General features: G+C 44.9%; 1 protein-coding gene across 11 annotated transcripts in view; it reads right to left on the bottom strand.

Moving 5' to 3' along the window:
* Positions 1 to 6,049: 6,049 nt before the first annotated feature.
* The window catches only part of LOC6502309 (protein sprint), a 96,972-nt gene continuing 81,172 nt past the window's right edge, over positions 6,050 to 21,849 (bottom strand). For 9 of the 11 annotated variants that reach the window (XM_014904521.3, XM_044717163.1, XM_014904522.3 and 6 more), the window contains 5 exons: positions 14,651 to 16,142; positions 13,535 to 14,593; positions 13,222 to 13,479; positions 6,881 to 7,707; positions 6,050 to 6,662 (listed from right to left, as the gene is read on the bottom strand). In XM_014904521.3, coding sequence (XP_014760007.1) covers positions 6,333 to 6,662; positions 6,881 to 7,707; positions 13,222 to 13,479; positions 13,535 to 14,593; positions 14,651 to 16,142 — 3,966 coding nt within the window. In that variant the 3' untranslated portion in view covers positions 6,050 to 6,332. Of the gene's footprint in view, positions 6,663 to 6,880; positions 7,708 to 7,836; positions 9,078 to 13,221; positions 13,480 to 13,534; positions 14,594 to 14,650; positions 16,143 to 21,849 lie in introns of those variants that run through there. The other 2 variants (XM_032453521.2, XM_014904523.3) reach the window with 2 other exon arrangements.

Here is a 21,849-nt window from a genome sequence, read left to right as displayed (position 1 = left end):
TGCGGTAAATGCTGTACGGTAAATGCTGTACGGTAAATGCTGTGCGGTATATGGTGTACGATCTATGCTATACCATCTATGTACTGTGCGGTAAATGCTGTGCGGTAAATGCTGTGCGGTAAATGCTGTGCGGTAAATGCTGTGCGGTAAATGCTGTGCGGTAAATGCTGTGCGGTAAATGCTGTGTGGTAAATGCTGTACGGTAAATGCTGTGCGGTAAATGCTGTACGATCTATGCTATACGATCTATGCTATACGATCTATGCTATACGATCTATGCTATACCATCTATGTACTGTGCGGTAAATGCTGTGCGGTAAATGCTGTGCGGTAAATGCTGCACGGTAAATGCTGTACGGTAAATGCTGTACGATCTATGCTATACGATCTATGCAATACCATCTATGTACTGTGCGGTAAATGCTGTGCGGTATATGCTGTGCGGTAAATGCTGTACGATCTATGCTATACGATCTATGCTATACGGTATATGCTGTACGGCATATGATGTACGGTATATGCTATACGGCCTATGCTGCATCATGTTTTTTCCGAAAATGGGCCAAAATTGAAATTTGGGAAATTTAGGGATCCTTTGATGCAGATCGACGGGGATTAGTTCCCTGATTCATAAATGGGATCCCTTTTTTCGATCGGATGCGAAATGGTTGAAATATTCGCCAAAAACTGCGAGGAAAGCGCTGATCGCACTTTTCCAAGGGGTACCATCATGATTTTGGGCCGAAAATCGGGCCAAAATTTTATTTTGAGAATTTGTAGGATCCTTCGATGCAGATCGACGGGGAATAGTTCCCTGATTCATAAATGGGATCCCTTTTTTCGATCGGATGCGAAATGGTTGAAATATTCGTCAAAAACTGCGAGGAAAGCGCTGATCGCACTTTTCCAAGGGGTACCATCATGATTTTAGGCCGAAAATCGGGCCAAAATTTTATTTTGAGAATTTGAAGGATATTTTGATGCAGATCGACGGGGATTAGTTCCCTGATTCATAAATGGGATCCCTTTTTTCGATCGGATGCGAAATGGTTGAAATATTCACCAAAAACTGCGAGGAAAGCGCTGATCGCACTTTTCCAAGGGGTACCATCATGATTTTGGGCCGAAAATCGGGCCAAAATTTTATTTTGAGAATTTGAAGGATCCTTCGATGCAGATCGACGGGGATTAGTTCCCTGATTCATAAATGGGATCCCTTTTTTCGATCGGATGCGAAATGGTTGAAATATTCGCCAAAAACTGCGAGGAAAGCGCTGATCGCACTTTTCCAAGGGGTACCATCATGATTTTGGGCCGAAAATCGGGCCAAAATTTTATTTTGAGAATTTGTAGGATCCTTCGATGCAGATCGACGGGGATTAGTTCCCTGATTCATAAATGCCTTTGATGCAGATCGACGGGGATTAGTTCCCTGATTCATAAATGGGATCCCTTTTTTCGATCGGATGCGAAATGGTTGAAATATTCGCCAAAAACTGCGAGGAAAGCGCTGATCGCACTTTTCCAAGGGGTACCATCATGATTTTGGGCCGAAAATCGGGCCAAAATTTTATTTTGAGAATTTGAAGGATATTTTGATGCAGATCGACGGGGATTAGTTCCCTGATTCATAAATGGGATCCCTTTTTTCGATCGGATGCGAAATGGTTGAAATATTCGCCAAAAACTGCGAGGAAAGCGCTGATCGCACTTTTCCAAGGGGTACCATCATGATTTTGGGCCGAAAATCGGGCCAAAATTTTATTTTGAGAATTTGTAGGATCCTTCGATGCAGATCGACGGGGATTAGTTCCCTGATTCATAAATGGGATCCCTTTTTTCGATCGGATGCGAAATGGTTGAAATATTCGCCAAAAACTGCGAGGAAAGCGCTGATCGCACTTTTCCAAGGGGTACCATCATGATTTTGGGCCGAAAATCGGGCCAAAATTTTATTTTGAGAATTTGTAGGATCCTTCGATGCAGATCGACGGGGAATAGTTCCCTGATTCATAAATGGGATCCCTTTTTTCGATCGGATGCGAAATGGTTGAAATATTCGCCAAAAACTGCGAGGAAAGCGCTGATCGCACTTTTCCAAGGGGTACCATCATGATTTTGGGCCGAAAATCGGGCCAAAATTTTATTTTGAGAATTTGAAGGATATTTTGATGCAGATCGACGGGGATTAGTTCCCTGATTCATAAATGGGATCCCTTTTTTCGATCGGATGCGAAATGGTTGAAATATTCGCCAAAAACTGCGAGGAAAGCGCTGATCGCACTTTTCCAAGGGGTACCATCATGATTTTGGGCCGAAAATCGGGCCAAAATTTTATTTTGAGAATTTGTAGGATCCTTCGATGCAGATCGACGGGGATTAGTTCCCTGATTCATAAATGGGATCCCTTTTTTCGATCGGATGCGAAATGGTTGAAATATTCGCCAAAAACTGCGAGGAAAGCGCTGATCGCACTTTTCCAAGGGGTACCATCATGATTTTGGGCCGAAAATCGGGCCAAAATTTTATTTTGAGAATTTGTAGGATCCTTCGATGCAGATCGACGGGGAATAGTTCCCTGATTCATAAATGGGATCCCTTTTTTCGATCGGATGCGAAATGGTTGAAATATTCGCCAAAAACTGCGAGGAAAGCGCTGATCGCACTTTTCCAAGGGGTACCATCATGATTTTGGGCCGAAAATCGGGCCAAAATTTTATTTTGAGAATTTGAAGGATATTTTGATGCAGATCGACGGGGATTAGTTCCCTGATTCATAAATGGGATCCCTTTTTTCGATCGGATGCGAAATGGTTGAAATATTCGCCAAAAACTGCGAGGAAAGCGCTGATCGCACTTTTCCAAGGGGTACCATCATGATTTTAGGCCGAAAATCGGGCCAAAATTTTATTTTGAGAATTTGAAGGATCCTTCGATGCAGATCGACGGGGATTAGTTCCCTGATTCATAAATGGGATCCCTTTTTTCGATCGGATGCGAAATGGTTGAAATATTCGCCAAAAACTGCGAGGAAAGCGCTGATCGCACTTTTCCAAGGGGTACCATCATGATTTTGGGCCGAAAATCGGGCCAAAATTTTATTTTGAGAATTTGTAGGATCCTTCGATGCAGATCGACGGGGATTAGTTCCCTGATTCATAAATGCCTTTAATGCAGATCGACGGGGATTAGTTCCCTGATTCATAAATGGGATCCCTTTTTTCGATCGGATGCGAAATGGTTGAAATATTCGCCAAAAACTGCGAGGAAAGCGCTGATCGCACTTTTCCAAGGGGTACCATCATGATTTTGGGCCGAAAATCGGGCCAAAATTTTATTTTGAGAATTTGTAGGATCCTTCGATGCAGATCGACGGGGAATAGTTCCCTGATTCATAAATGGGATCCCTTTTTTCGATCGGATGCGAAATGGTTGAAATATTCGTCAAAAACTGCGAGGAAAGCGCTGATCGCACTTTTCCAAGGGGTACCATCATGATTTTAGGCCGAAAATCGGGCCAAAATTTTATTTTGAGAATTTGAAGGATATTTTGATGCAGATCGACGGGGATTAGTTCCCTGATTCATAAATGGGATCCCTTTTTTCGATCGGATGCGAAATGGTTGAAATATTCACCAAAAACTGCGAGGAAAGCGCTGATCGCACTTTTCCAAGGGGTACCATCATGATTTTGGGCCGAAAATCGGGCCAAAATTTTATTTTGAGAATTTGAAGGATCCTTCGATGCAGATCGACGGGGATTAGTTCCCTGATTCATAAATGGGATCCCTTTTTTCGATCGGATGCGAAATGGTTGAAATATTCGCCAAAAACTGCGAGGAAAGCGCTGATCGCACTTTTCCAAGGGGTACCATCATGATTTTGGGCCGAAAATCGGGCCAAAATTTTATTTTGAGAATTTGTAGGATCCTTCGATGCAGATCGACGGGGATTAGTTCCCTGATTCATAAATGCCTTTGATGCAGATCGACGGGGATTAGTTCCCTGATTCATAAATGGGATCCCTTTTTTCGATCGGATGCGAAATGGTTGAAATATTCGCCAAAAACTGCGAGGAAAGCGCTGATCGCACTTTTCCAAGGGGTACCATCATGATTTTGGGCCGAAAATCGGGCCAAAATTTTATTTTGAGAATTTGAAGGATATTTTGATGCAGATCGACGGGGATTAGTTCCCTGATTCATAAATGGGATCCCTTTTTTCGATCGGATGCGAAATGGTTGAAATATTCGCCAAAAACTGCGAGGAAAGCGCTGATCGCACTTTTCCAAGGGGTACCATCATGATTTTGGGCCGAAAATCGGGCCAAAATTTTATTTTGAGAATTTGTAGGATCCTTCGATGCAGATCGACGGGGATTAGTTCCCTGATTCATAAATGGGATCCCTTTTTTCGATCGGATGCGAAATGGTTGAAATATTCGCCAAAAACTGCGAGGAAAGCGCTGATCGCACTTTTCCAAGGGGTACCATCATGATTTTGGGCCGAAAATCGGGCCAAAATTTTATTTTGAGAATTTGTAGGATCCTTCGATGCAGATCGACGGGGATTAGTTCCCTGATTCATAAATGGGATCCCTTTTTTCGATCGGATGCGAAATGGTTGAAATATTCGCCAAAAACTGCGAGGAAAGCGCTGATCGCACTTTTCCAAGGGGTACCATCATGATTTTGGGCCGAAAATCGGGCCAAAATTTTATTTTGAGAATTTGTAGGATCCTTCGATGCAGATCGACGGGGAATAGTTCCCTGATTCATAAATGGGATCCCTTTTTTCGATCGGATGCGAAATGGTTGAAATATTCGCCAAAAACTGCGAGGAAAGCGCTGATCGCACTTTTCCAAGGGGTACCATCATGATTTTGGGCCGAAAATCGGGCCAAAATTTTATTTTGAGAATTTGAAGGATATTTTGATGCAGATCGACGGGGATTAGTTCCCTGATTCATAAATGGGATCCCTTTTTTCGATCGGATGCGAAATGGTTGAAATATTCGCCAAAAACTGCGAGGAAAGCGCTGATCGCACTTTTCCAAGGGGTACCATCATGATTTTGGGCCGAAAATCGGGCCAAAATTTTATTTTGAGAATTTGTAGGATCCTTCGATGCAGATCGACGGGGATTAGTTCCCTGATTCATAAATGGGATCCCTTTTTTCGATCGGATGCGAAATGGTTGAAATATTCGCCAAAAACTGCGAGGAAAGCGCTGATCGCACTTTTCCAAGGGGTACCATCATGATTTTGGGCCGAAAATGGGGCCAAAAGTTGAATTGAAAAAATATAAAAGTTACTTTAGAGAAAAATGTGCAAAGCTCGACAAATGCAAGTCAGAACTGAAAATTATAACTTACTGGGAAATTTTCGATTTCGTAGCCTACTTTTAGGCACATGCGACGTTTGCCTTGAAGTTGTAGGGAAAGTGAAGCCTGTTTTTAGAATTAAGAGAATTATTATTATTAATTATCTAAAAAAAAAACTGTCATTGGAATAAAAAAACGATTCTGTAATTTTTCTGGTTATTTATTTATTTGTTTGCTATTTGGATTACGTGTCACATATTTTACAGAGTATACAAAAAAAAGAGATGTTTGTTTATGTTTATATGGATGTTTATACCGAGGGTGGATAGAAGAGTTTAGTTTCACATAAATATTAAAATGTAGTGGTTAATATTTGAATGCAATATTGGTGTAGATTCTTAAAAAGAACACGAAACACGAAACCCATTCACTTTTAAATGCCTTTTGTGTAGTTTTGTGGTCCGAACTTCTGGTCCGACCGCTTGCTTGATTGATAGAATGATTGATTGATTGTTGTAGTGATTGTTGAACTGTGATTTTGGTCTCCAGGGTGGCACACAATGTGCATACATATAATATATATATATATATATTTTTATTTTTTTTTTAGAATAGATTATAGATTCGTTCTGATGACTCTCCCCCCTCCAAAGTTATATTTTTTTTGTGCATTTTTTTTTTGCAACTCTACTCACTAATTGTTTATATATTTATATCGTATATATGTGTGTTTATATGTATTATTCGCATAGTATATTTATTAGCCAAAAAAGGGGGGTACCATCGACCCAGACACATTAAAAAAAAAAACTTCGCTTAACTCAATACTGATGTTTTAGTACACATTAGATGTTTTCTAATTAGCGTTAATTAGCTTTACTTACAGGCTACTAAGTATATTTTAATGTAATAATAATAAATTATTAATCAAATATGCTTGGTTAGTGAGCAAGAAGGGCGGGGCAGGGCAGGACAGGGTTATAAAGAGAGGGGCGCTCGGCAAAGGATTCTAGTGTCCTGCCGGATGGGCAGTGGGCCAGGCTATCTTCGCATCGATCCTCTTGTAGGCCAACATACAATGCTTCCCCCTGGCCGCCAGTCGGGCATCCTGCGGACACTCCGCATCCGTTAGCAGCGTCTCCTCGCCGTCGACCAGCTTGAAGAGGGCATAGTCCTGGGGATTGGTGATCCGAGCCTTGTGGGCAATTATCCGGCACACCTCCCTGGTGGTGGTGTGCGGCCTAACCGGCAGTGTCCGGGTCTGCAGGGAGCCGTTGCATTCGTCCGGGATGATGACGCGCAGGACACTGGAGCAGGCGGGCAGGCAGCTGGAACGCCACTGCAAAAAAAAAGGATACTACAATTAGTTGAGATTCCTTGGAAATAAAGATTCACTTTCACTTTTCTTTCAGTTAAAAATATTTTTTATAATCAATGTTCTTTTATTTTTAATTTGCAGAAATATTTTAAGATTATAGCTATAATTATTAAGATTTAAAAACTTTCAATCAGAGGCGTCAAAAGTGAAAGGAAACCCTTCTAAAGGACGGTACTTACGTCCAGGGATCCGCTGCCGCTCTCCGCCTCCAGCTCCTTGAAGTTCTTCAGGACATGAACGGCGCTGCAGAGGGCGGTGAGGTAGTAGCCCGGCTCTCCATTAAGCAGCGTCGGCTGGAGCAGGCCCCACATGAACTCCGCCTCGATCTCGGCCCCCACGAATCCGCACTTGGCCACCACATAGACCAGCACGGGCAGGAAGTCATCGGCGCCCAGCTGCTGGCCGCGAGGACATCCTGTGGCATCGAACACCGTCGAGATGATGCACAGGAAGAGCTCCAGCTTGTCCAGCGGCAGTTCGGCCTCCTGGAGGCGCAACAACAGATTGGCAATGATCCGGAGGGCGGCCTGTGATGGCGGCGTCACTGTCGGCCGGATGCCGAAGACGGCCGTCTCCCGTTCGCTGGCATACTTGACCTTCTGGGCCAGCAGCTGGATGGCGCCACTGCGCTGATAATGATCCACAAAGATGCCGTAGAGATGCTCCCTCAGCGGCAGCACCACAAGCTGATGCATCACCGTCTCCAGCATGGCGTCCAGGTTGAGGAACTCGTCGGCCTTCAGCCTCGACCTGGCCGACTCGAGTTCGGCATGGAATTTGCCCTCGCCGTGCTTCACCAGGTAGTTCTTCATGCCGCTCATGAACTGGCGCATGTTGCGCATCACCACCTGGGGCGCCGCCTCCCGCGACTCCTTCGTGCAGCAGATGAAGTTCTCGATGTTGCGGGCGAAGGTGGAGCTCTGGTCCTGGGCCAGTTGGAGGGTGTAGGCGCGCAGGGAGTCGCCGGGTCCGGTGCTCTGGATGTTCATCTTGTTGCGGGGGTGACCTGGAAGACACAAAGGATAGAGATTAGTTATCAGTTGGATTATTGGAAGAATATTCTAGAACCTATACATCCCAGAACCCTCTTTAAAGGACTACCCTCCCTTGGGGGAAACCCATTCCTAATCCTTACCAGCTAATAATTCACACAACAAGCGAAGGAGTCGGCGCAGGACATAGCAACAGCCTCTCCGCCGGCAGTAGTCCTCGTCGGCGCACTCACAGCCACGTCGATAGCGTCGATAGAGACGCCGGGACTGGGCCTGGAGGCACAGTCCCCTCGCCCGGCACTCCACAATGTGCCCCATGTTCAGCAGGATGTTGCCCTGTTCGTCCAGGTGAAAGAACTGTTTGATGTCGTAGTGATCACAGGTGTTCTGCTCACCAGGATGGCACTGATCCCGCTCGCTGGATCCGTTGGCTAGTGCTATGCCGTGATAATCCTCGCCAGCCGGACACTTCCCAATCGCTCCCATTATGGAGCTGGCCAGGGCTTCAGTCTTCAGTTGTTTCCGGTTGATGCGGCAGTCTTTGAGGACCTGCTGGGGGCAGGTGGGGTGCGGCACGGCAGGTGCACTTTGGAGGCTGGACAGGCTGCTGGTCGGGGACTTCCGGGACTTCTTGCAGACCACAGCGGCGGTGGGTGAGGGTGGTGGAGTCAGTGTGCCCGTTTCCGGGGGCAGGGCGATCCCCGTCTGGATATTATCCACGAAGAGCAGCTCCAAGAACTTTCGTTTGCGTCGCTCCTTGGGCTTGCTCTTCCCCACTGGAGGAGGGTCCTCCTTGCCGGCCAGCTCCTCTCGAGAATCCATGGGTAGCTGTGTCCTCTGCTGGAGCAGCTCCTCCTCAAAGTCCGCCGAGAAGTAATTGGTCTGCGGCGGATGCTCAATGATCTCCCACTCGGACATGATGCTCAGAAACTGGGCCTCCTCCTTGTAGTGCCGGACATGGTCCGGATCGTGAAAGAACTCCTCGGGCTCCAATCGTTCAATACGCCGTTCGTCCAGGCTGCTCAGTGACTTGGTAAGATCCTGGCAGGGTAGAGACGGCGGCGAGGAGTGCGGGCGGTTCCCGGACAGTGCAGGCGACGATTTTCTGAACCAGCTCATGGTAGATCCTGTAGCGATTTTTTCCAGCTAATACGAATTGGCGAAAACGCAAGTTTCTCATCGGCACACGCGGCGGATGCTTGATATCGCAATGGCGGCTTCTCTAGGGAATCTCTCTCTCTCGCTCGCTCGCTCTCTCTCTCTCTAGCTGAGACTCTCTCTCTCTTTCGATTATCTCACAGATATTTTTTCAGATTTTTTGTCACTTGGCGTCAGTTGCTTCTCTAAACGCGGCCAATGCAAAACTAATTCTGGACTTCATATGCATTAGTTTATAAGTCGCAGCTGCCTCAGCCTCTGTCGCTGCCTCTGCCTCTGCCTCCGCCGCTGTCGCAGTCGACGCTGGCAGCACTGGGAGCGAAACAAAGATAGCAGCGACAATTGCCGCTGCCACAAAATGTGTCAACCCGCCGCCGGGCGACCTCATTTGCCTGCGGATGACCTCCCAGGCCATCCCATCCACTCCCTAACTCCCAACTCCCACTAATCACAGGCCGAAAAAGAGACAAATATCCCAGGTAGAATGTCCTTTTCGGGGAATTTCCGGCTCTCAGGTACAGTTGCGCAAATCGAAGAACCGCAAAAATACCTGCCCAAAGTCCAGGTACCACCCCCTAGCCAGGATGATTCATCAATCGGAGGTTCTTTTCGAACCAACAAGTGTAGAAACCAATGAGTGTTTGCGGCTCAGTAGATTAGGCATTAGTATTATTAATAGGTAGTGGGTAGTAGTGGGTGTTATTAGAGAAACAGATGTCCTTCTGGCCAATAACACAAAAAAAACCAATGTTTACAAACAGTTTGGGCTTTTAGATTCAAGATATAACTCAGAGTTGGGAAGTAATATGTATGGATTTTCTGAGATTGTTGGGTTTTTAGGAAAGTCTTAGGGACTACCATATAGACTCTATAAGCAGGGGTTTTCTCAGATATTCTAAAAGCTATTCCGATCAGTAATAGATATCTTTCTACAAAGATTATTGTTCTAAAAAGATTAGTCTTATCTTTATAGTTTATCTTGGGAGAAAGTCTTCAAAAAGAGTTCTTTAACTTCTATAGAAACTATATGTATGATACCCGGTACTTTTCTGAAACTATACTATCATTTTTATAAGAAATGGTATTATAATATTCTAATATATCAAGTAAAATTATCCAAGGAGGTCTTAAAGGTCTTTAAAAGAGTTCTAAAACTTGTATAGAAACTAAACGATACCCGGTACTTTACACATACTTCTCTTTCCCTCTCTCTGAAACTATTAAACTATTATCTTGATAAGAAATAGTACCATAATACTCTAATATATCAAGTAAAATTACTTAAGGAGGTCTTTAAAAGAGTTCTATAACTTCTATAAGAACTATGCGATCTCTGGAACTATTATCTTTATAAGAAATAGTATCATAATATTCTAATATACTATCAAGTAACTCCTAGAACCATCTGTCAGTGACTACTGTAGACTACGTAGCATCTAGTAACCAGTTCATTCCCTCCGGTTCTGCATTTCTAATCCACTTCTATCTACTGGCTGTCTACTTGGGACTTACTTGGGCTTATCAACATAGACACATAGACTGGCTGGCTAGCCGGAGGAGGAGAGTGCCAGTCCAGTCCAGTCCATCCGGAGACTCCTTCTATGCCAGTTTGCCAGTTAAAATATGCAATGACAGAAGCCGATTGCATCAGCTAGTTGTGTTATGGCCTGGGACTTGGATCTGATCTGAACTGATCTGATGCGCAATTTGGAAAAGCCTCCATTCCGTCCATCCGTTCATCCGTCCGAGTGTTATAAATGGAGGTTTTCAGGTTAGGGTTGAGGGTTACAGAGCCATGGGACATTGGAAAATAGATAGATCTTCCTAGTTCCTCATTCGGGTTAACCTTGACAGTTCTCTTCTGAGAGAAAGTGCAGTGAACCCTTTCAAGTGGATTATATATAATAGATATTAGAGTAGTACCTGGAGATATCAGGTGGGTTTCAGAGGCGATTTTCTATTCCCAGGTCGCTTATCAAGTAACCAAGTGGGTTGTCTCATTAACTTTTACAACGCAAACAATTAAGCAAACAATTGAAATAAAATTAAGAAAAAAAAATAGAGAAAAAAAGTGGCACGTGTGAATTGGGGTGGACCAAAATGAGATGAAATTGATGATTGAAAGATGCCTGCTGTTTCGAGTGCGAGTGCGTTTTAAAACGCATCAAATGGCTAGCTGACTGGCTGGCTATCTGGATAGGAACCTTTGTTGTCATTTGTTTGTCTTTGCTTACACTGACCCAAAAATAGACTCTGTCTAGGTCGAGATCCGAGACATTCCATTCCGCAAATACAAACACCAACAAATATATATATAAATATATTAATTACGCATCCCATTCAGAGTCTCTCTAACTCCGCGCGGTAAAAATCGCGTTGGCTGATAAAACCGCTGTCGTCGCATCGCCTCGCGGTTTACATTCCAAAGTGCAGTTTCTCTCTCTCTCTCTCGACACTCTCTCTTGCAGATCACACACTTACACTCTCTCTTTGGGGCTGGCTTTCTCTCTGCCAATGGAGTACCGTTACTATCAAAGATGGTGGCCGACTGCGCTGCAGAAATCGCTAGGCAGCGGAATTGGCAAGCGATTAAAGTCGCTCGCAGTTATGGTCGGTGGCGATATCCAACCGATTTGGGTTCGGTTCGAAGAAGTTGCGCGCCACAAGATAACATTTCGGCAAGACTTTGTAGTCTGAAGCTGAAGCCGCCGCCGCAGCAGCAGCAGCAGCAGCAGTAGCAGTTGCAGATGTGGCAGCCTATCGCGAGTGCGACTTTTGCCGCGGCCACTAGAAATCGCTATAAACCAGTTATAACTGGACTACGATAGCCCCCAAGGGAGGAAGAACAAGAAGTGATCAGGAAGGCAGAGGTCGATAAAGAAGAAGAGTGTCAGATTTTGAGGTTAGAGTCGATAGGAGACTGACTTTTAAAGAAATTTTCATGAAATTTCAATTTTAAAATCAAATTTGAGGTTTAGAATCTTAAAAATAGTTATTAAATTAACTTAAAAATTATAATTTATAGTTTAAATATTATGTTTCAAGCACAAACTGTGAGTTCTAACGGTTCTTAGTAACGGTTATCTTACAGTTTTTGAAGTCAAGAGTTCGATTCCTTTAAAATTGTTTCTTTTTTTTATTTTTTTGTGTTTAAAAAGTATGTTATTTCAAAGTTACTTTGTTTTTTCAAAAATTTTGTATAAAATATTACAAGTCTTTGTTTAAGAAATCCCCTTGAAAAAAGTCCCAACTCTACCTAGAGAAAATAAAATTCCCATTGTAGGTCTTAAATTTTTTCAATATTACAATAAACAATATTAAAATGTTAAAATATTTTATCAATATTACAACTCAATGCACTTCGAAATGGATATCAACTGACAACACCCAGTGCCATGTAGAATTAGCTTCTCATGTTCTTGATAGATCCCCTATTTGTACTTCCCAGACCCCCTGTCATGAGTAATTATGATGACCCATTTCTTGTCCCTTGTGTTTTTTTTTTCGCTTTATTTATACTGAGCTCCCCCTGACAATGTTTTCATTTTATTTCCATTATTTTATGTTTACTGAATCGATGACGATGCCGACTTACTGATTCTCCTCTCCATAGTCTATATAGTCTATTCCATATAAGACACTATCAGCTGCTCGTGATTTTGTTTTGCTTGGCTTGAGATGGCCATGATGGTGATCAGGATGATGATGATGATGCAACAATAACAACTGATTGCTGATCAGAATCGGAATCGGAATAGGAATCGGTATCACTTCAGGAATTGTAATCTACGTAGAGTCTTTACTCCACTTTACAGGCTCACGAGACACTAAGTCAAGTGCTGGGGGAGATAGTAGTTCTTTCTGATGAGAGATGGGGAGTTCTATATCCTTAGATCTATATCTTTGCTATATCCTTTGCAAGTTTCAGGTATTACTACTAATAATATATAGTATTTACTTCCAAATAGCAGACCTGAAGAACAGAGATACAACTAGGGACTAGATCTGCTAGGCTGATGATGGTAGATCCCTAGTTACATATATCCTCTATAAGTACCGGGTATGAGTTCTATATCTTTAGATCTATATCTTTGTATTACTACTAATACTATATAGTATTTACTTCCATATAGAAGATCAGAGACATAACTAGAGACTAGATCTGATAGTCTAGTAGATGCTAGATCCCTAGTTATAACCTCTATAGGTACCGGGTATGAATACTTTTCCATAAAAGGGTATTACAGAAGGCTTCTATAGATACTCTTAAGGATCTACAAGTACCAGGTATAACTACAGTAATAAAATAGATCCCAACAAGTATCTTACGTATAATCCCCCCGATTAAAGACTACCCAAGAGATACTTACATAACACTTCACGATCCCGCATACTGGGATTGCGCAGAATGGTGGCCACCTTGGGTCGACTGTTGGCCTTGCTGTTGCTGTTGCCGTTCTGGTGATGGTGTCCGGCACCGTTCCTGTTGGCCTTCAGGGTGTCCTGGTTGCAGCTACTACCGTTGCTGCCGTCTTTGGTGCTTTGCAGTTCCTCGACTATCGTGTCGTCCTCGGAGAGAGCGGGCCGGCATTTGGACAGATGGATGGTGTCCGAGTTGATGGTGGCATCTAGACATTCCAAACTGAAGATTAAAAGCTTCTTGGAGACTCCCGACATACTCACCATCGTGTGGCAGGAAGGTGTCCCACTGGGAGGAGTCCCAGGGCTCCGAGAAAATGGTGCCATCGTCCGACTGGGCCGAGTCGATGCCCCCGAAGGAGTTCTGGCAGAAGACGTTGTCGTAGGAGGAGAGCCGGCAGCCGTTCTGGCTCTGGAATGACTTCTGGCTGCCACCGTCGCAGCCCGGCTGCTTCTCCTGCCCCATCAGCTGCAAGGGCTGGAGCGGAGCAGCCGTGCTGCTACTACCTTGTGGCGGCGTGGAGCACCTCACCAGCTCCGGCAGATTCAGATCCGGCAGTCGCTTGGCAATGATCTGGTGGACGGTCAGCGGCGGTCGCTTCTTGCCCGCTCCCTGATCCCTGCCCAGCGAGTTCTCCTTCTCCTGCCAGTCGATGATGGTGGCGTCGTCGTAGTCACCGACTCCATTGGAGCTCCCAGTGTCCTGCTTGGCCATGAACTCCCAGCTGCTGTCCAGCTGCCAGTGATCGATCCGGTTCCGGGCCCGCTTCGTCGGCTGTTGCGGCTGTGTCTGCGGCAGCACCTTGGGCTTGGGCTTCAGCTCGTCCAGGCTGCCGGCCAGCTTCTCCAGCTCGCTGGGCTGGAGCAGAGCTCCGTTCCCGCTGCTCGGCCCGTAGCCGCTGGCCGCCTTCAGGGGCTCCGAGTGCCGCTGGCTGGCGTGCAGCATCTGGTTGCGGTGCTGGCGGCGCAGTATGGCGGTGGCGCCACTCGTCAGGCCCGCCTGACGCAGTGCATCCGCCGGCTCGGCGTAGAAGGGACTGCCCTGCTTGCTCCTGCCGGCTCCCTCATCCGCTGTGGGCGTGATATCGCCACCGTCGTCCTCGGCCGCTGTCAGGGATTGGCTCATGGCTGGACTGGGAGCGGGAGCTCCTCCTCCTGCTCCTGCTGGCGAGGGAGCTGCTATGTTGAGATTTGGCAGCAAGAGGCCGGCTCGGGACCGGGGCAGAGCATCGCCGGAGAACTGCATCAGCTGGGCAGTGGCTGGCGGAGATTCCTCCTCGCAGGGCGTCAGATGGGGCAGGGGCGCCGCTGTGGGGGTGCTTGCTGCAAGGAGAAGGATATTACTGAAGGATAAAGGCTTCAAGTCGGCACTCCACTTACGTGTCTCGGCCAGGAGATCCGGTCTCCGGTTGACCACGCCCCCCAAGGTGTCCAGAGCGGGCCGGAAGCTGGTCAGGAGACTGGCCCGGTCGCTGGGATCATGTGACCAGACGTCCTCGTAGTCGCTGATCTTGTCGCTCAGAGCACTGGCGCAGTACTGCGGCGGAGGACTCTCCAGGATGTCGGACTCCTTGTAGTGATGCGACTCCTTGCCGGCCCGGGACTTGCGGGACTTGCCGCCGCTCGTGCTGGCGGTGCTGCTGGCGGTACTGCTGAGGGGGGTGAGGGGTGAGGCGAGGACCTTGCGGGAACCGGCCACCGGCCAGCGGCCATCGTTCGAGGAGGAGCCCTGCGAGGAGAGGGTGTCCTTGCACTCGCCCTCCGGCGACAGTCGCTTGGCGAAGGTCTGGAACGTGGAACCGGGTCCATTGAGCAGGGCATTGAAGGGATTACTGGTGGCCGGGGTGGTGACCTCTATGAACTTTCCATTCGCCGCATTGCCTTGTGCTCCTGCCCCGCCGGAGCCTCCTCCGTTCTCCATCGAAAAGGTCACCGTGGTGGTGACCGTGAAGTTGCCGCCACTCTGGTCCGGGGAGTGGGGCTTGGACCACCTTACCGGCGGTGCTGGTGGCGCCGCTGGCTTCAGGTTTAGTGTGTTTGGTGGCTTGGGCCGCTGCGGACGCACTTGCTCCACCACCTGATCCGTGCTGCTCTGCACCACCTTGAAGGTGCTCAGCTGCTGCTGATCCACATTCGAGCCAGCTGGAGGACACAACGGAGTGGTGGCCGAGCATCCTGGCAAGTAGTGGACCGGATTGTCCACCGGGGACATGGTCAGGATAACGGAATCGATGGAATTGGGACTGAGGAGCTGCAAGTGCTGGCCGCCACTGGTGGTGAAGGAGCTGAGACTGGAGTTGGTGGTGTCCGAGGGTGTGCCCGCCTGGCTGAAGAAGCCCAGGAGCGGACCACTGCCCGTGGGACTGAACAGGCTACTGGCGCCACCCGGCAGCGGTGGAGCTCCCGATGGCGGCGGCTTGGACAGGACATCGCTGAAGAAGGTGGCCGTGCCCAGGCCACTGGTCTCTGTCAGGGATAGCGGCGACTTGGCGTCCAGCAGCTGCTTCTGATGGTGATCCTGCTTCCCAGGACGATCGCCGGCCGGCGTGGTGGGCGGACCAAGCAGGGCCGGGCTGCTGGCATAGCTCCAGAACTCCTGGCCGAGGAGGGCCAGCGAGGACAGCTTCTTCCGGTTGTTGGCCTCTCGCAGGACTCGCGGCAACATCAACTGGACCGGCAGCTCGTCGCAGCACTGGGCGTAGTGGGCGATCAGGGAGGGTATCGATCCGAAGGTGAACCGGGAGCTCTCCAGGCTCAGGACATTGTCGTGCGACTGGATCAGATAGTGTTCGATGTAAGGACCTGTATCCTGGGGCAATCTAACGGAAACTGCCATAGTATTTGGCTGGCTGGAGCCGCGAACTATGAAGGTCTGCAAGGATATAAGAGAAAAGGATATTATTTATTTAATATTTTTTAAAGATTTGTCTTGCTATTTAAATTATGAAAAGTTGTTATCTCTTGCCCGGGGGGAGTGGGTGTCCTTAAGTGAGTCCTTTTCCCGCCACTGAGCGTTAAATGTTGCGTTCACAATTCGCCCATAAATTCCCACTTATGGATGATAAATCGTCCCTATTTTACCATAATACCACCCCCATCCCCTGCCCCATCCCCTACTCCTGCTGCAACAATGACTTTTCTTTCTGGCTCTTATTTTTCCTCCTGCCACTTGCCACTTTTTTTTTTTTTTTTGTTGGAAGGGAAAAACTTTGCAGACGCTGCGACAAATCGCGGCGTTAAATCGACCAGAGAAAGTGCTGGAAAGGGGGAGGGGAGGGGGAGAGGGGAGGCTTCCAGACCTGGTCAAGGATCTGGCCAAGACCATGGCCGTCTCCCGTTTGCTAATCGCCTGTGAAAACTTTTCATAATGAGCATTTCACTTAAAGTCACGCGCCAGAAATCAAAGAAGGGGAAGTATTTCTTTATGAGATGAGTTATGAGTTATTTTTGTTTTAAATTATTTATTTTATATTTTATTTATAATTTTTGTTTGTTTTTAGCTAGTAAATTATTATAAATTAGTCATTTTTAAGCCAAGAATTATAATTTTCTTATGAAAACATGTTCTTAGTCATTCCTTCTTTGAGTTCATTTGAAGAGTTCATTTTCCAAGTTCATTCTTAGAGTCAAACTTTCTAAAATAGATGAGTTATGAGTTATTTTTTATTTAAAATATTTAATTTAAATGTTATACTCTTTTTTATCTACTAAATTATTATATTTTTATAATTTTTTAACCAAAAATTATAACTTTCCATGTCAAAATGTAATTTTAGTCATTCATTCCTTGAGTTCATTTTCCAAGTTCATTCTTAGAGTAAAAATTGATAAAATATATGAGTAATGACTTATTTTTTGTTTTTAATATTTAAATTATATATAAAAAATTTCAACTTTTCATATCAAAATGAATTTTTAATCATTCATTCTTAAGGTTCACTTGAAGAGTTCACTTTCCAAGTTCATTCCTGGTATTCATTTCATATTTTCGTAATTTTTAATATTTATTTTTTATTTATTTCTATCACTTATTATTATTCAAATATTTCCCTTCACTTTCAAACTTTTTGAAACCATTTTAAAAACACTTAACCGCAATTTGATTATAATTTCCCTTCCTAATCCCTGTCGATGAAATTATCCCTCCCCTCGCCGCACCTGTCCATCACCAGTCATTCAAGGGGAATTAAAATCGCTTTTCGGGGAGAATATCTTAAGTGATTCTCCGATTCTCTGATTCTCTGATTCCCTGAGACTCTGAGACTCGCTGGCCTGGCCTTTGTTGTGTTTGCTTTTCAATTTCCAAGCCAGAAGTATCCAGAAGCAACCCTAAAAGCATGCAATTATATACACACGCACTTGTACTCGTACTCCACCTCCTTTTCGTCCTTCGAATAGACATTCTATATTTTCTCTCTCCACAATACATATACATATATATATTATATACAATTTTTTTCATTTTACTTCTTCAGATTTCAATAAATGCCAACTGAGGGAAGCTGCACCCTGTGGCGTTGTTTATGATTTCTGGGCGAGTGGCGTACAATTTTTCAATAATCGGGGGAGACCGGGACTTTTTATTTGATTTGGTTGCATTGCTTTTTAAAGCACACTTTTCAGCTGCTTCCAGCTGCCGGTCCGTTTGATTCCATTACTACAACAACAACAAACGCAAAGAAAAGGACTCTCCCTGGCAGTCTCTAACATTTTATCCTGATTTAATAATGCGGCAAGGACGAGGGAGAGGGTGGTCACAAAGCGGCGGGGCGTGGCTGCTTGTCCTGGCTTGGCTTGACCATCGAGGAAATGCAATTTGCACAGACAGAGAGTCCAAAAACGAGCGTAAAAATGCCTTAACAAGCTCAGGCACCAAAAAAAAAGGCCAAAAGAAAGGCCAGATCTTGGGGAATCGGAGAAGGAAAACGGACCAGGAGAGTCACGAGAGAAAGGAGTGAGTCTAAAAGGGCCAAAGGACACTGGATATTGCTTAACAAAGACAGTGGCTATCAAGGGTATAGGGCTTCTAAAAAGTTTCTATTAATAATAATTATATTTATTAAGATATCCCATGATCCCAAGACCCTCAAGACCCAAAAACCTCTTTAAAAAAATTGTAGTCTTAGAAACTTAGTCTTACACTTTCGTCAGACACTGTACTTGGCCAAAATGTCTCAGCGTCTGCATTTTATTGGCCCGAATTGACAAATTTAATTTGTGGAACGAACAATAAAGAGGCGTAACAGCCTTAGCAATTGATGGCAGTTCATTTAACCAAATATCAGATAAAGATATATACCAGGATACTAAGATATATACTAAGAAACTCCTCAGACATTCAAGGAATTTAAAGCTCTAGACTGAGAGAGAGCATTGTGCCACAAAGCAACTGCAACATGCAACCAGTCACAATGGCTCTTCGTCAGGCATTTGCATTTCCATTTTCACTCTGCCACCCTGCCACCCTGCCACTCTGCCACCTGCCACTTGCATTTAGGAGTTACCCCCTTTTTGGACATTCTGGGAGGCTTTTAGCCAACGTCTGGCACCAAAACAGAAGGCCTACAAATGCATTTCCTCGCAAACTCTCCTCAGTTCGTTGACTTTGTTTTGAGGGCTTTGCTTTCTGCTTTCTGCTTTTGTTTTTTTAGCTAATTTTTACAAAAAATATTTACTTTTTTAATCCTTCAGACCCGACTAAGGACTCACTGATGGCCAATATTTGGAGAATCAGTCGAAACACATTGCAATTTACTTGCACTTTTCCCATCTCCTGGCTGTGGTTTCTGGCTTTCCATTTTCCATTTTCCCAATCCCATTTTCCTCTCTTTTCCGCAAAAACCACAAAAGGACAGTTAACGGTTTAATTTCCGTGTTTGTTCCCAATTGCATTTTCAATTACGCAGGACGATGTGTCGTGTCCTGGTTGGTTGCATCGGGATTTAAATGCCTTCCCGTTTATATTGGGTTTTGGGACGGGTTTTTTGGAAGGGGAATTTAAGTTATTTCTGATTTTTGTTTTAAAGGAAAGGGTAATTAAGGATTTTTGTGGGTTTAAAGTCTAAACCTAATAGATATACATAGATATATAGATATAGATAACCTTATTGAAAGATAGTAACTGTAAGATAAGAATAGATAAGAAACTGTATACTAATAGATGAACTAATGGAAATAATAGTGGTAGTAATAATAGAACTCATAGTTCAGCATATAGATAGGATTCTATCCACATCCTATATATATGCTGTCTATATCCTATCTATATCCTTTCTATATCCTTTCTATATCCTCTCTATCAATGTGTCTATCCTAACTATATCCTATCCTATAGACTATTTTCAGCTACAGTAAGTGTAACTTTGTGAGTATAGTTGAAAGTAAACGTTCTTTAAGATACTATATCCTATTCTATCCATATCCTATCTACTCCTATCCTATATATCTATTCCATATCTTGATATATCCATTCTTGATAGAGAGCAGTGTCCTATCTATATCCTATCCATATCCTATCCTATCTATATCCCAATTATATCCAATATATTCTTATCTATTTCCTATTCTATATCCTATTGTTTACTATTTTTTATACTATTTATTTAAATTATTTAATTAATAGAATTTAAGGCCAAAAACCCTTCTAACCCTTTCACTTTCCATCACTTTCCATTTGAAATTATTACAGCGGGGAGTACTAGTATTTTTGTTTGGAATCATCTGCCTGGTAATCACTTATCTGTTTGCATTTATTTTGCATTTAATTGCATGTAAATTATTGCGCAATGGCCAGTATATGGCAATGACCAGTACCCCCCTGAATGCCCTCTGACCTTTTCACACCGCCACCTCCCGGATAGCTACCCCCCCTTAAATGTTACTCTTTCTACCAAAAAACTGCGATATTATTCAACCTTTGCGATACGCTCGATTCCCTGCGGCGTTGCAAATCAGACACAACATAAAATACACACACTCTTCCTGCCACACACACACACAGACCATGTTAACCAAATAAGAGCGATTCGTCGCATTTGCACCCATTTCCGGTATTTTCATTTTCCCTTCGAAACAGAGAGAAGAGGAGAGCGGGAAAGGTGAAAACATTTCCGGTTTCCATTTCTAGCCGCGTGCCTTGGGGGCTGCATTTCTCGAAAATGTCCGCAGTGTCCTCCAACTCTTGGATTTGTGATATTTCTGGGATATCCTGCGGTATATCCTTGCTGTGTGTTTCTGTTTCCATTTTCGGCTCAATCGCCAATCTGGTATTTGAGGCCAAGAGTCACCCCTTTTTTGGTGGCGCAACGTGTCGCAGCTGCTGGCTGTCTGGCTGGTCCAGGATCCTTCGTCCTTTAGCTTTGGCCAGCGATTTTGAAAGTGCAGCCGTTGCCAAGTGACGGCACTCGCACTGAGAACAAATATTACACTATTCTTACATTTCTTTCTCTATTTTTACACTTTTCAGACTAGTTTCTCTTAGTGTCCTTGCAGGATGTCTGGCTTTCTGGTTGTGGTAATCAAGTTTCGTCCCGCAAATAGACTCGTCCTTGCCAGTTGGACTCGCTCAAGCGCCAAGTCTAGTCTATAATCATCAAATCATGCCTCAAATGTTATGCCCAGCAGCAACTCCATTGCATTCATGTCCTTTTTAGTCCTTTCAACCCCTCCTCTTTCCTTCCGAGGCCCGTCTATCAATCATGACGCCATCAAAATGCTTGACAACAAATCTTGACTGCTTAATGGTCTCGGACAACAGGATAATGGAATGGAAACCGACTGCAGCCGTGTGGAATGAAGTGCATCCTTGAGAGGGGGGATGTCCTGGCAAGGTCCTGCCTAGGTCTTCTCCTTTCCTGGCCCCACAAAACCCAAAACCCAAAGGGCAACTGCACTAGAATGCATTTGTGCATTGCCAGGATTAGTTTTGGTACTTGAGTGCCGGGATCAAGGATCAAGGATGCAGGGGGATTTTATTCAATTAGGGAGAGAAAAGGATATCTGATTTGGGGGTTTAAATTGCAAGTAAAAACATAATGCTTTTTTAAGAAAAATAATAATAAAAGAAAACCTCACTCCTACTCCCTCATTGTCACACTTGGCGTATACCTAATATTTTATGTAAAGAAAAGGTTGCCTACTTTCAGGGACGGATGGAAATTTCAACTGAAATCGAATACCAAATGGCATAATGAGTCCTGCCGCTTGCCACGCCCCTTGGGGGCAGCAGGGATTGCCGCCTAATGAGTGTCGGCGGCTTTTGTGGGAAAAAAAAATACAAACACAGAAAACCAACAGCAGCCGGAGGGTAGAGGAATTACTTGAATAAAAATAACGAAATTATGCCAAGGCAGGACACCCGACTGGACGCGCCATTATCTAGCTATTCGCTGGTCATTAGTCAGGAACAGGACAGAAGGACAGCAGGACGAAAAGGCCATGGGCTTAGAGGAGGGTTCATTGCCATATAATAAAAATCTCATATTTTATTCAAATTGGTAATGCGAGTCGAGGAGCGCCTTCCTTGGAAGGGAAATGCAAAGTGAAACCATTGCCGTTGGGAGTGTGAAACGGGAATACTT

The sequence above is a fragment of the Drosophila ananassae genome, chromosome XL (assembly GCF_017639315.1).
Source record: "Drosophila ananassae strain 14024-0371.13 chromosome XL, ASM1763931v2, whole genome shotgun sequence".
Classification (NCBI taxonomy): Eukaryota; Metazoa; Arthropoda; class Insecta; order Diptera; family Drosophilidae; genus Drosophila; species Drosophila ananassae.
Note: the sequence above shows the minus strand (reverse complement) of the source record. Positions and strands in the feature narration are given on the sequence as shown.